Here is a 13,858-nt window from a genome sequence, read left to right as displayed (position 1 = left end):
TACCTAGAGCCTGTGTCCTCTATAACCCGTAGAGAGACTGTCTACCTAGAGCCTGTGTCCTCTATAACCCGTAGAGAGACTGTCTACCTAGAGCCTGTGTCCTCTATAACCCGTAGAGAGACTGTCTACCTAGAGCCTGTGTCCTCTATAACCCGTAGAGAGACTGTCTACCTGGAGCCTGTGTCCTCTATAACCCGTAGAGAGCCTGTGTCCTCTATAACCCGTAGAGAGACTGTCTACCTAGAGCCTGTGTCCTCTATAACCCGTAGAGAGCCTGTGTCCTCTATAACCCGTAGAGAGACTGTCTACCTAGAGCCTGTGTCCTCTATAACCCGTAGAGAGACTGTCTACCTGGAGCCTGTGTCCTCTATAACCCATAGAGAGACTGTCTACCTGGAGCCTGTGTCCTCTATAACCCGTAGAGAGACTGTCTACCTAGAGCCTGTGTCCTCTATAACCCGTAGAGAGACTGTCTACCTAGAGCCTGTGTCCTCTATAACCCGTAGAGAGACTGTCTACCTGGAGCCTGTGTCCTCTATAACCCGTAGAGACTGTCTACCTGGAGCCTGTGTCCTCTATAACCCATAGAGAGACTGTCTACCTGGAGCCTGTGTCCTCTATAACCCGTAGAGAGACTGTCTACCTGGAGCCTGTGTCCTCTATAACCCGTAGAGAGACTGTCTACCTGGAGCCTGTGTCCTCTATAACCCGTAGAGAGACTGTCTACCTAGAGCCTGTGTCCTCTATAACCCGTAGAGAGACTGTCTACCTGGAGCCTGTGTCCTCTATAACCCGTAGAGAGACTGTCTACCTAGAGCCTGTGTCCTCTATAACCCGTAGAGAGACTGTCTATCTGGAGCCTGTGTCCTCTATAACCCGTAGAGAGACTGTCTACCTGGAGCCTGTGTCCTCTATAACCCGTAGAGAGACTGTCTACCTGGAGCCTGTGTCCTCTATAACCCGTAGAGAGCCTGTGTCCTCTATAACCCGTAGAGAGACTGTCTACCTAGAGCCTGTGTCCTCTAGCTGCGTCAGTCAGTCGGTCTTCCTATTGAAACCTACATTACAGCCCATCCTTTGTTTTGGTCTGGGTTGGTGGGCATCTGAGCCCTAACCCTCATGGAGAAGTTCCAGGCTGGGATGGTCCTAGCGGGGGTGGGGGACGCGCTGGGCTACCGTAAGGGCCGCTGGGAGAGCTGCCCCTCTGGGACACAGATCCAGGAAGAGCTGGCCTCTCTGGGGGGCCTTGGGGCTCTGAAACTGGACCCTGACAACTGGCCCCTCAGCGACGGAGCCCTGATGCACATGACCACCGCTGAGGCCCTCATCACAGGTGAGGACGGGACATACCCACGGAGGTTAGAGGAGGGTGGATGGGTAGATGGGGGTTAGGGAACATAGAGGGTTAGGGGTCCTGGAGGGTTAGGGGACATGGAGGGTTAGGGGACATGGAGGGTTAAGGGACGGGTTAGGGGACATGGAGGGTTAAGGGACATGGAGGGTTAGGGGACCTGGAGGGTTAGGGGACCTGGAGGGTTAGGGGACATGGAGGGTTAGGGGGACATGGAGGGTTAGGGGACCTGGAGGGTTAGGGGGACCTGGAGGGTTAGGGGGACATGGAGGGTTAGGGGACATGGAGGGTTAGGGGACCTGGAGGGTTAGGGGACATGGAGGGTTAGGGGACATGGAGGGTTAGGGGACATGGAGGGTTAGGGGACATGGAGGGTTAGGGGACATGGAGGGTTAGGGGACATGGAGGGTTAGGGGACCTGGAGGGTTAGGGGACATGGAGGGTTGGTGCTAGTTGACCATGCGAGAAGGGATGTATAGTATACAGTACTTCCTCATTGGTTCCAACAATATTATCACTTCATGACCTTCTATGATACAGTGTAAGCCTAGTAAAGGGAACTAAAATAGAATAGCAGTAGAATGATTGCCATGCATTGTGGAGCTCTCAGAGATAGTGAGAGCACCAGTAGTTTGGTGTTTCTCTCATTCACACAGACACATTCACTCACTTACTCTCCTCGCCCACCTAAACCTCCTGTCTCCTCCATCTCACACACACCTAAACTTCCTGTCTCCTCCATCTCACACACACACACACCTAAACTTCCTGTCTCCTCCATCTCACACACACACACACCTAAACCTCCTGTCTCCTCCATCTCACACACACACACTCCTAAACTTCCTGTCTCCTCCATCTCACACACACACACTCCTAAACTTCCTGTCTCCTCCATCTCACACACACACACCTAAACCTCCTGTCTCCTCCATCTCACACACACACACACACCTAAACCTCCTGTCTCCTCCATCTCACACACACACACACCTAAACCTCCTGTCTCTTCCATCTCACACACACACACCCTAAACCTCCTGTCTCCTCCATCTCACACACACACACACCTAAACCTCCTGTCTCCTCCATCTCACACACACACACACCTAAACCTCCTGTCTCCTCCATCTCACACACACACACACCTAAACCTCCTGTCTCCTCCATCTCACACACACACACCCACCTGAAACCTCCTGTCTCCTCCATCTTACTCTCCTCGCCCACCTAAACCTCCTGTCTCCTCCATCTCACACACACATACACCTAAACCTCCTGTCTCCTCCATCTCACACACACACCCACCTAAACCTCCTGTCTCCTCCATCTCACACACACACACACACCAAAACCTCCTGTCTCCTCTATCTTACTCTCCTCGCCCACCTAAACCTCCTGTCTCCTCCATCTCACACACACACACACACCTAAACCTCCTGTCTCCTCCATCTCTCACACACACACACACCTAAACCTCCTGTCTCCTCCATCTTGCTCTCCTCGCCCACCTAAACCTCCTATCTCCTCCATCTCACACACACACACACCTGTCCAGTCTGCTTTTACAGAGAGACGAGAATAGCAGTCTGTGGAAACTCCTAATCACTCAATGGGACATATTTCTTCCGGACAATGCCTGGCCGACACCATAATCCCTATAGCAGTCAGAAATGACTCATCGCAGGCCGTAATCCCCAACACCTTCACAGGTCATCACATCTACTCTTCATCTCTTCATCAGAGGAGGCTAGCCTGGTCCCCAGATCTGTTTGTGCTGTCTTGACAACTCCTATGGTCATGGCAATGGAATTAGCAAGACCAGAGGAGTTCATAGTGGAGGGAAAAGAACCCAACTGTCACACTTGAGTAAAAGTAAAGATGCCTTAATAGAAAATGACTCAAGTAAAAATGAAAGTCACCCAGTAAAATACTACTTGAGTAAAAGTATAAAAGTATTTGGTTTTAAATATACTTCAGTTTCAAAAATAAATGTATTTGCTGAAATATCAGAGGCAGTAGGGATGTGTGTGAATTAGACAATTTTTCTGTCATGATAAACATTCAAAATGTAAGGCGTAAAAAGTAAATAATTTACTTTAGGAATGTAAGTGAAGTAAAAGTTGTCAAAAATATAAATAGTAAATTAAAGTACAGGCTACTTAAGTAGTACTTTCAAGTATTTTTTTACTTGAAGTACTTTACACAACTGGGAGTTAGCAAGACAACAGGAACAGATCTGGGACCAGGCTGGAGTTCTATAGGTGGACAGCCTGACGGGACAACACACACGTCGCCTAGCAACCGCTGGCCTGGACGTGTGGAGCTGCCAGATCAGATAAGTCCAAAATAGAACTAGGGAGGAGAACATGAGCCTGTCCTCGGGCAGAGCAGAACAATAGAGGGACCAGGTCTCATCACAGTCGCTCTCCCCCTTGGTGATCCTGTATGGTATTTGGCCGGTGGATGGTGTTCAAAGCCAGCAGTGCTCCTGTAGAGAGATGACAGCCTTACGGATAAGCCTACTGCTTAGCTGCATTCCAACAACCCAGCCTGGGAGGTGTCCCAAATGGCTCCCTATTCCCTATGTAGTGCACTACTTTAGACCAGGCTCACACTCCATAAGACTCTGGTTAAATGTAGTGCACTATATAAGGAATAGGGTGTAATTTGGGACTCTCTCCAAGTCGGGCCAGAAAACCACCATGAATCACTGACGGGCTGGAAGCAAACAATACAGATCTGATCTATAGCACAGATCATAGAGAGGAGAGGAGGAGGTGGGAGGAGGAGGGGGGGAGGGGAGAGGGAGGGAGGAGGTGAGAGGAGAGGGGGAGGGGGAGGAGGAGGGGAGAGGTGAGGGGGAGGGGAGGAGGGAGATGAGGAGAAGAGGAGGACAGGAGGAGGGAGGAGAGGGGGAGATGAGAGAGGGAGAGGAGGAGGTGGGGAGAGGTGAGGGGGAGGGGAGGGAGGGAGGGGAGAGGAGGAGGGGGAGAGGGAGGGGGAGAGGATGAGGGAGGAGAGGAGGAGGGGGAGATGAGGGAGGAGGGAGGAGGGGGGGGAGAGGGAGGAGAGGAGGAGGTGGGGGAGAGGTGAGGGGGGAGGGGAGGAGGGAGAGGAGGAGGGGGAGAGGGAGAGGAAGACAGGAGGGAGGAGAGGAAGGGGGAGAGGATGAGGGAGGAGAGGAGAGGGGGGAGATGAGGTGGGAGAGGGGGAGGAGGAGGGTGATGGGAGAGGAGGGGAGAGGGGAGGCAGAATTCAGTTTATCTAGTCTAGGCCCACGCAGGGAAAGGCCTAGGTTATAAACTCTGATCTGGATCCATATTCACTAAACATCTGAGAGTAGGAGTACTGATGTGGTATCCATGTTTCTTGTTAGATTATAATGAATGGACAGATAGGAAATGATCCTAGATCAGCACTCCTACTCTGAAACGCTTAATACACACTGTCCCTGATCCATATACCACAGGGGACAGAGAGAAGAGGGGGCTGTCAATGTATCTCTTGGCCCACGCAAGTATAGGCCTCTATTACAGCTAAGGCCGGCCTACGTATCACGAGAACAGTGATTCTGGGCATGTATTTTTAAAGCATCCCAGAGAAGGATGTTATCTGTCCATGTAATCTTATTCATTCTGACCTAACATGGAGAAATGGTCCTAGACCAGTGCCCTTTGAGATGCTTTGTGAAGATCAAACCGGATGTGTAACTAAGCATAGGTCAAACAGCAACAGGTACACAACATCAAACCCCTCCTTGATAAAGTAGGGATGTACACAAACCCTATCCGGCTCGAAGGACCATGAAAAAGAGACGGATAGGAACAATTGTCCTGGAACAAGGGGAACGGGCTTCAGAGATGGTACATCAAGACATGACCGGTTAGATTGCAGGCAACTGGTTCTAAACACAGGTTCTGTTCCAACTGGCACCCTTTTCCCATAGTCCACTATTTCTGACTGGGGCCTATTCCACATGGTGCACTACGTTTGACCCGAGCCACATGGGCCCTGGTCAGAAGTAATGCACTATAATAGAGGGTGCCATTTAGGAGCCAGACAGTGTAGAGAATAGGGTTCTATTTAGGAGGTAGAGAATAGGGTTCTATTTAGGAGGTAGAGAATAGGGTTATATTTAGAAGGTAGACAGTGTAGAGAATAGGGTTCTATTTAAGAGGTAGACAGTGTAGAGAATAGGGTTCTATTTAGGAGGTAGACGGTGCAGTGAATAGGGTTCTATTTAGGAGGTAGACGGTGTAGAGAATAGGGTTCTATTTAGGAGGTAGACAGTGTAGTGAATTGGGTTCTATTTAGGAGGTAGACAGTGTACAGAATAGGGTTATATTTAGGAGGTAGACAGTGTACAGAATAGGGTTCTATTTAGGAGGTAGACAGTGTAGTGAATTGGGTTCTATTTAGGAGGTAGACAGTGTACAGAATAGGGTTATATTTAGGAGGTAGACGGTGTACAGAATTGGTTTCTATTTAGGAGGTAGACGGTGTACAGAATTGGTTTCTATTTAGGAGGTAGACAGTGTACAGAATAGGGTTCTATTTAGGAGGTAGACGGTGTAGAGAATAGGGTTCTATTTAAGAGGTAGACAGTGTACAGAATAGGGTTCTATTTAAGAGGTAGACAGTGTAGAGAATAGGGTTCTATTTAAGAGGTAGACAGTGTACAGAATAGGGTTCTATTTAAGAGGTAGACGGTGTAGAGAATAGGGTTCTATTTAAGAGGTAGACGTGTACAGAATAGGGTTCTATTTAGGAGGTAGACAGTGTAGAGAATAGGGTTCTATTTAAGAGGTAGACAGTGTACAGAATAGGGTTCTATTTAGGAGGTAGACAGTGTAGAGAATAGGGTTCTATTTAAGAGGTAGACAGTGTAGAGAATAGGGTTCTATTTAAGAGGTAGACGGTGTAGAGAATAGGGTTCTATTTAAGAGGTAGACGTGTACAGAATAGGGTTCTATTTAGGAGGTAGACAGTGTAGAGAATAGGGTTCTATTTAAGAGGTAGACAGTGTACAGAATAGGGTTCTATTTAGGAGGTAGACAGTGTAGAGAATAGGGTTCTATTTAAGAGGTAGACGGTGTAGAGAATAGGGTTCTATTTAAGAGGTAGACAGTGTACAGAATAGGGTTCTATTTAGGAGGTAGACAGTGTAGAGAATAGGGTTCTATTTAAGAGGTAGACAGTGTACAGAATAGGGTTCTATTTAAGAGGTAGACGGTGTAGAGAATAGGGTTCTATTTAAGAGGTAGACGTGTACAGAATAGGGTTCTATTTAGGAGGTAGACAGTGTAGAGAATAGGGTTCTATTTAAGAGGTAGACAGTGTACAGAATAGGGTTCTATTTAGGAGGTAGACAGTGTAGAGAATAGGGTTCTATTTAAGAGGTAGACGGTGTAGAGAATAGGGTTCTATTTAAGAGGTAGACGGTGTAGAGAATAGGGTTCTATTTAAGAGGTAGACAGTGTAGAGAATAGGGTTCTATTTAAGAGGTAGACGGTGTAGAGAATAGGGTTCTATTTAAGAGGTAGACGGTGTAGAGAATAGGGTTCTATTTAAGAGGTAGACGGTGTAGAGAATAGGGTTCTATTTAAGAGGTAGACGTGTACAGAATAGGGTTCTATTTAGGAGGTAGACAGTGTAGAGAATAGGGTTCTATTTAAGAGGTAGACAGTGTACAGAATAGGGTTCTATTTAGGAGGTAGACAGTGTAGAGAATATGGTTCTATTTAAGAGGTAGACAGTGTAGAGAATAGGGTTCTATTTAGGAGGTAGACGGTGTACAGAATAGGGTTCTATTTAGGAGGTAGACAGTGTACAGAATAGGGTTCTATTTAGGAGGTAGACGGTATAGAGAATAGGGTTCTATTTTGGAGGTAGACGGTGTAGTGAAGGGTATTCACACCGCTTGTCTTGTCTGGTAAACTAGGATGAGAAGATGGAAGGAATGATTTTCATTCAGATACTTTGACACCAGAAATACTCCACCACTCCTCTTCTTTACTCTCACACTGACTGGAACAGCCCACCCCTCTCTCCCTGACACCCGTCTGGGCCCACCCCTCTCTCCCTGACACCCGTCTGGGCCCACCCCTCTCTCCCTGACACCCGTCTGGGCCCACCCCTCTCTCCCTGACACCCGTCTGGGCCCACCCCTCTCTCCCTGACACCTGTCTGGTTCCTCCCTGTCCTGGGTGTGTATCCTGAGTCCCTGAGCCCAAAGCCCTCTGCTCCTGAATCAGAGGTGACAATGACACACACACACACACCACACAAATGACACACACAAAAGGATATGCACAAACCCATGACTCACACGTGTGGAGCCCCCCCCCCCCCCCAGCAGATCACATGGTATAATCTAAGCACAGCAGGCTGAACATCTAAACATAGACTCTCATCTGGCTGGTACGTCAAACATGCCACAGCCCCCACGGACAGACAGTGTCTGACTCCCAACCACTCTGTGTGTGTGTGTGTGTGTGTGTGTGTGTGTGTGTGTGTGTGTGTGTGTGTGTGTGTGTGTGTGTGTGTGTGTGTGTGTGTGTGTGTGTGTGTGTGTGTGTGTGTGTGTGTGTGTGTGTGTGTGTGTGAGAGAGGGAGAGGCGGAGAGAATGTATGTATGTTAACTTTTCACAGTGTGCAGCATAGTTGGCCCTTTGCGAGTGTATTTAATGACAAGCTTCCAGACTGATCAATTTGCAGTTGTTTACTGTGTTGTTGTGTAAACTGTGGTGTGTTAACTACGCTGTGTGTAAACGGTGGTGTGTTAACTACGCTGTGTGTTAACTACGCTGTGTGTAAACTGTGGTGCGTTAACTACGCTGTGTGTAAACTGTGGTGCGTTAACTACGCTGTGTGTAAACTGTGGTGTGTTAACTACGCTGTGTGTTAACTACGCTGTGTGTAAACTGGTGTGTAAACGGTGGTGTGTTAACTACGCTGTGTGTAAACTACGCTGTGTGTAAACTACGCTGTGTGTAAACTACGCTGTGTGTAAACTGTGGTGTGTTAACTACGCTGTGTGTTAACTACGCTGTGTGTAAACTGTGGTGCGTTAACTACGCTGTGTGTTAACTACGCTGTGTGTAAACTGTGGTGCGTTAACTACGCTGTGTGTATATGGTGGTGCGTTACCTACACTGTGTGTAAACTGTGGTGTGTTAACTGTGGTGTGTAAACTACACTGTGTGTAAACTGTGGTGAGTTAACTACGCTGTGTGTAAATGGTGGTGTGTTAACTACGCTGTGTGTAAACTGTGGTGTGTTAACTGTGGTGCGTTAATTGTGGGGGTTAACTACGCTGTGTGTAAACGGTGGTGCGTTAACTACGCTGTGTGTAAACTGTGGTGTGTTAACTACGCTGTGTGTAAACAGTGGTGTGTTAACTGTGGTGCGTTAACTACGCTGTGTGTAAACGGTGGTGTGTTAACTACGCTGTGTGTAAATGGTGGTGTGTTAACTACGCTGTGTGTAAACGGTGGTGTGTTAACTACGCTGTGTGTAAACCGTGGTGTGTTAACTACGCTGTGTGTAAACGGTGATGTGTTCTGTGTTGTTCCAGACTACTGGTGTTTGGAGGACCTCTACAGGGAGCTGGTCAGGGTGTATGTTGAGGCCATGGCGTCTCTCCAGGGTCGCCCCCCTGAACCAGCCACCGTGGAGGGATGTGCTCACCTCAAACCCAACAACTTCCTGCTTGCCTGGCACACGCCCTTCAATGAGAAAGGTCAGAGGTCACAACAGATGTGTGAGGTCTGATGGTGACATGGTTTAGTAGGGTTCAGTTCAACCTGCACATGTGCAGTCTCTCTCTTTGTCTCACCATGTGGTCATTGTTCTGATGGGTTCTCTCCATGTGGTCAATGTTCTGGTGGGTTCTCTCCATGTGGTCATTGTTCTGACGGGTTCTCTCCATGTGGTCGTTGTTCTGGTGGGTTCTCTCCATGTGGTCATTGTTCTGACGGGTTCTCTCCAGGTTCTGGGTTTGGAGCAGCCACCAAGGCCATGTGTGTGGGGATGAAGTACTGGCAGCCTGAGAGGCTAGACAACCTAGTGGAGGTCAGCATTGAGATGGGGCGCATGACCCACAACCACCCTACAGGTACCATACACCATGACCCACAACCACCCTACAGGTACCATATACCATGACCCACGACCACCCTACAGGTACCATGACCCACAACCACCCTACAGGTACCATGACCCACAACCACCCTACAGGTACCATACACCATGACCCACAACCACCCTACAGGTACCATATACCATGACCCACAACCACCCTACAGGTACCATGACCCACAACCACCCTACAGGTACCATGACCCACAACCACCCTACAGGTACCATACACCATGACCCACAACCACCCTACAGGTACCATGACCCACAACCACCCTACAGGTACCATACACCATGACCCACAACCACCCTACAGGTACCATACACCATGACCCACAACCACCCTACAGGTACCATACACCATGACCCAGAATCACCCTACAGGTACCATGACCCACAACCACCCTACAGGTACCATGACCCACAACCACCCTACAGGTACCATGACCCACAACCACCCTACAGGTACCATGACCCACAACCACCCTACAGGTACCATGACCCACAACCACCCTACAGGTACCATGACCCACAACCACCCTACAGGTACCATGACCCACAACCACCCTACAGGTACCATATACCATGACCCACAACCACCCTACAGGTACCATATACCATGACCCACAACCACCCTACAGGTACCATGACCCACAACCACCCTACAGGTACCATGACCCACAACCACCCTACAGGTACCATGGGCTAGACATTATAGTATAGCCTGCTATTTAACTAGCCTGGTCCCACATCTGTTTGTGCTGTCTTGCTCTAGTGATTAGCCTGGGGACGAGGTTAGTGTCTTACCAACTCCTATAGGCAAGACAACAGCAACAGGTCTGGGAGCAGGTTCACTGGGTTTACCTGGTATTACCATCTATAATGACATAATAGTGACCTGTCTGATTCCAACAGGTCTGGGAACAGGTTCACTGGGTTTACCTGGTATTACCATCTATAATGACATAATAGTGACCTGTCTGATTCCAACAGGTCTGGGAACAGGTTCACTGGGTTTACCTGGTATTACCATCTATCATGACATAATAGTGACCTGTCTGATTCCAACAGGTCTGGGAACAGGTTCCCCGGGTTTACCTGGTATTACCATCTATAATGACATAATAGTGACCTGTCTGATTCCAACAGGTTTCCTGGGCTCTCTGACCACGGCTCTGTTTGCATCGTACGCGGTGCAGGGCAAACCGCTGGTGACCTGGGGTCGCGACCTCATGAAGGTCATCCCCAAGGCCGAGGAGTACTGTAAGAAGACCATACGCCACATGGCAGGTGTGTGTGTGTGTGTGTGTGTGTGTGTGTGTGTGTGTGTGTGTGTGTGTGTGTGTGTGTGTGTGTGTGTGTGTGTGTGTGAAAAATAGACTGTGTGTGTGTGATTAAATGGTGGTGTATGTTGTGTCCACTGCAGAGTACCAGGAGAAGTGGTTCTACTTCGAGGCTAAGTGGCAGTTCTACCTGGAGGAGAGAGGCGTGGAGGAGGAGGGGCAGAACAAGCCCCTGTTTCCTGACACCTACAACGCTGAGGAGACAGACAAGGTCATTCATTGGTTCCATTCTACCTGGCAAACTGGATATGTAAAGATATTTAACAGATGTATTTAACTCAGGTGTGTTCTACTCTCTGCAGGTGTAGAAGTATTTAACTCAGGTGTGTTCTCCTCTCTACAGGTGTAGAAGTATTTAACTCAGGTGTGTTCTCCTCTCTACAGGTGTAGAAGTATTTAACTCAGGTGTGTTCTCCTCTCTACAGGTGTAGAAGTATTTAACTCAGGTGTGTTCTCCTCTCTACAGGTGTAGAAGTATTTAACTCAGGTGTGTTCTCCTCTCTACAGGTGTAGAAGTATTTAACTCAGGTGTGTTCTCCTCTCTACAGGTGTAGAAGTATTTAACTCAGGTGTGTTCTCCTCTCTACAGGTGTAGAAGTATTTAACTCAGGTGTGTTCTCCTCTCTGCAGGTGTAGAAGTATTTAACTCAGGTGTGTTGTCCTCTCTGCAGGTGTAGAAGTATTTAACTCAGGTGTGTTCTCCTCTCTACAGGTGTAGAAGTATTTAACTCAGGTGTGTTCTCCTCTCTACAGGTGTAGAAGTATTTAACTCAGGTGTGTTCTCCTCTCTACAGGTGTAGAAGTATTTAACTCAGGTGTGTTCTCCTCTCTGCAGGTGTAGAAGTATTTAACTCAGGTGTGTTGTCCTCTCTGCAGGTGTAGAAGTATTTAACTCAGGTGTGTTCTCCTCTCTACAGGTGTAGAAGTATTTAACTCAGGTGTGTTCTCCTCTCTACAGGTGTAGAAGTATTTAACTCAGGTGTGTTCTCCTCTCTACAGGTGTAGAAGTATTTAACTCAGGTGTGTTCTCCTCTCTACAGGTGTAGAAGTATTTAACTCAGGTGTGTTCTCCTCTCTACAGGTGTAGAAGTATTTAACTCAGGTGTGTTCTCCTCTCTACAGGTGTAGAAGTATTTAACTCAGGTGTGTTGTCCTCTCTGCAGGTGTAGAAGTATTTAACTCAGGTGTGTTCTCCTCTCTACAGGTGTAGAAGTATTTAACTCAGGTGTGTTCTCCTCTCTACAGGTGTAGAAGTATTTAACTCAGGTGTGTTCTCCTCTCTACTGGTGTAGAAGTATTTAACTCAGGTGTGTTCTCCTCTCTACAGGTGTAGAAGTATTTAACTCAGGTGTGTTCTCCTCTCTACAGGTGTAGAAGTATTTAACTCAGGTGTGTTCTCCTCTCTACAGGTGTAGAAGTATTTAACTCAGGTGTGTTCTCCTCTCTACAGGTGTAGAAGTATTTAACTCAGGTGTGTTCTCCTCTCTACAGGTGTAGAAGTATTTAACTCAGGTGTGTTCTCCTCTCTACAGGTGTAGAAGTATTTAACTCAGGTGTGTTCTCCTCTCTACAGGTGTAGAAGTATTTAACTCAGGTGTGTTCTCCTCTCTACAGGTGTAGAAGTATTTAACTCAGGTGTGTTCTCCTCTCTACAGGTGTAGAAGTATTTAACTCAGGTGTGTTCTCCTCTCTGCAGGTGTATAAGCGCTGGAGCTCAGAGGGCCGGGCTGGACGGAGGGGTCATGATGCTCCCATGATAGCCTACGATGCTCTCCTGGCCTCAGGCTCCGACTGGACCCAGCTCTGCCGCCGCGCCATGTTCCACGGAGGTGGGCTGTGTGTGTGTGTGTGTGTGTGTGTGTGCATTGGTTTGTTGTCTGTGTAAGTAGTTTATATAAGAGTTGTGTAGGTAAGTGTGTGTGTGTGTTCTTGTTGTGTTTGTATATTTATTTGTGTGTGTGTGTTGTATGTTGTGTGTCCTTGCCATTAGTATCTTCTCTGACCAAGTCATTGTGTCCCCCAGGGGAGAGCAGTGCCACTGGGCTGATAGCAGGCTGTCTGTACGGTCTCCTGTTCGGCCTGTCCCAGGTCCCTGAAGGGCTGCACCGGGATTTGGACCGACGCACGCGGCTGGAGGAGCTCGGAGCCGAACTGTACAAGGCAGCCTCCGCAGAGAGGAGCACAGAGAAGTAACACCACCACCCTGCCCACACCGCCCTCTTCTGGCCGACATAGGAACTACACATGAATGACTCCACCATGGCTGGCTACTGGCTGCTCACCTACCTACCTACCAAGTGGAGGCTGGTGGGAGGAGCTACAGGAAGACGGCTCATTGTAATGGATGAAGGGGAATACATATGCTTGATACTGTTCCATTTATTCCATTCCAGCCATTACAATGAGCCTGTCCTTCTATATCTCCTCCTACCAGCCTCCTCTGCTACCTACCTATCCCACAGCACTACAGCCCCCCGAGCCCGGCCTGTACCCTCCTCTCTGTCTCTCTCCCCCTGCTGGGGTCTCTGGAATAGTTCCTTTCCTGTTCCATAAAGGGTTTTGTCATTCATGTGGAACTGAACCAGAATCAGAATTGGAACTCTGAAACCGGATCTGTGATGTAACAATTCCATAGATTCCAGAGGCCCCAGGTGTTCTCATCTATAGATGAACGTGGATCAACTAACATCCCTACCTACTGGACACACACCAGTCCTGGGTTTAAAACATGTGATTGGAGACAAAGAAGACGGTCCTGTGTAAATGTGATTTAAACTTACAGGCTTGTTATTAGTCTGTCCCCCCCCCCCCCCCCATATTGTATATGTTCCCTATATAGTGCACTACTTTTGACCCAAACCCTATGTGCCCAGGTCAAAGGTAGTGCTATTTGGGATCCACTCTTAGTCTGTTATTTGCACTCGTCTCATGTTTTGGTTTATTATTGTCTGCTGTGGATTCACCACGAGTGTCATGATAATAATCGTGTTATTACCAGATTAAAGTGGATATCTATATATTA

At 48.2% G+C, this 13,858-nt stretch overlaps 1 protein-coding gene across 2 annotated transcripts; it reads left to right on the top strand.

Annotated features, from left to right (window-relative positions):
- The first annotated feature begins 885 nt into the window (after positions 1–885).
- Positions 886–13,858, top strand: LOC135531210 (inactive ADP-ribosyltransferase arh2-like). Of its 2 annotated transcripts, XR_010453971.1 has the most exons (8): positions 886–1,333; positions 8,931–9,095; positions 9,345–9,470; positions 10,643–10,783; positions 10,920–11,047; positions 12,533–12,665; positions 12,860–13,133; positions 13,271–13,858. XR_010453971.1 is itself a non-coding variant. In XM_064959331.1 (7 exons), the coding sequence occupies exons 1-7, from the start codon at positions 1,120–1,122 to the stop codon at positions 13,027–13,029; spliced, it is 1,077 nt and encodes a 358-aa protein (XP_064815403.1). In that variant the 5' UTR covers positions 886–1,119; the 3' UTR covers positions 13,030–13,858. The 2 variants fall into 2 exon arrangements, 1 of the variants encoding a protein (XP_064815403.1); XM_064959331.1 differs by having other exon boundaries at positions 12,860–13,858.

The sequence above is a fragment of the Oncorhynchus masou genome, unplaced genomic scaffold, assembly GCF_036934945.1.
Source record: "Oncorhynchus masou masou isolate Uvic2021 unplaced genomic scaffold, UVic_Omas_1.1 unplaced_scaffold_1554, whole genome shotgun sequence".
NCBI classification, from domain to species: domain Eukaryota; kingdom Metazoa; phylum Chordata; class Actinopteri; order Salmoniformes; family Salmonidae; genus Oncorhynchus; species Oncorhynchus masou.
This window is presented reverse-complemented; position numbering and strand designations above follow the sequence as displayed.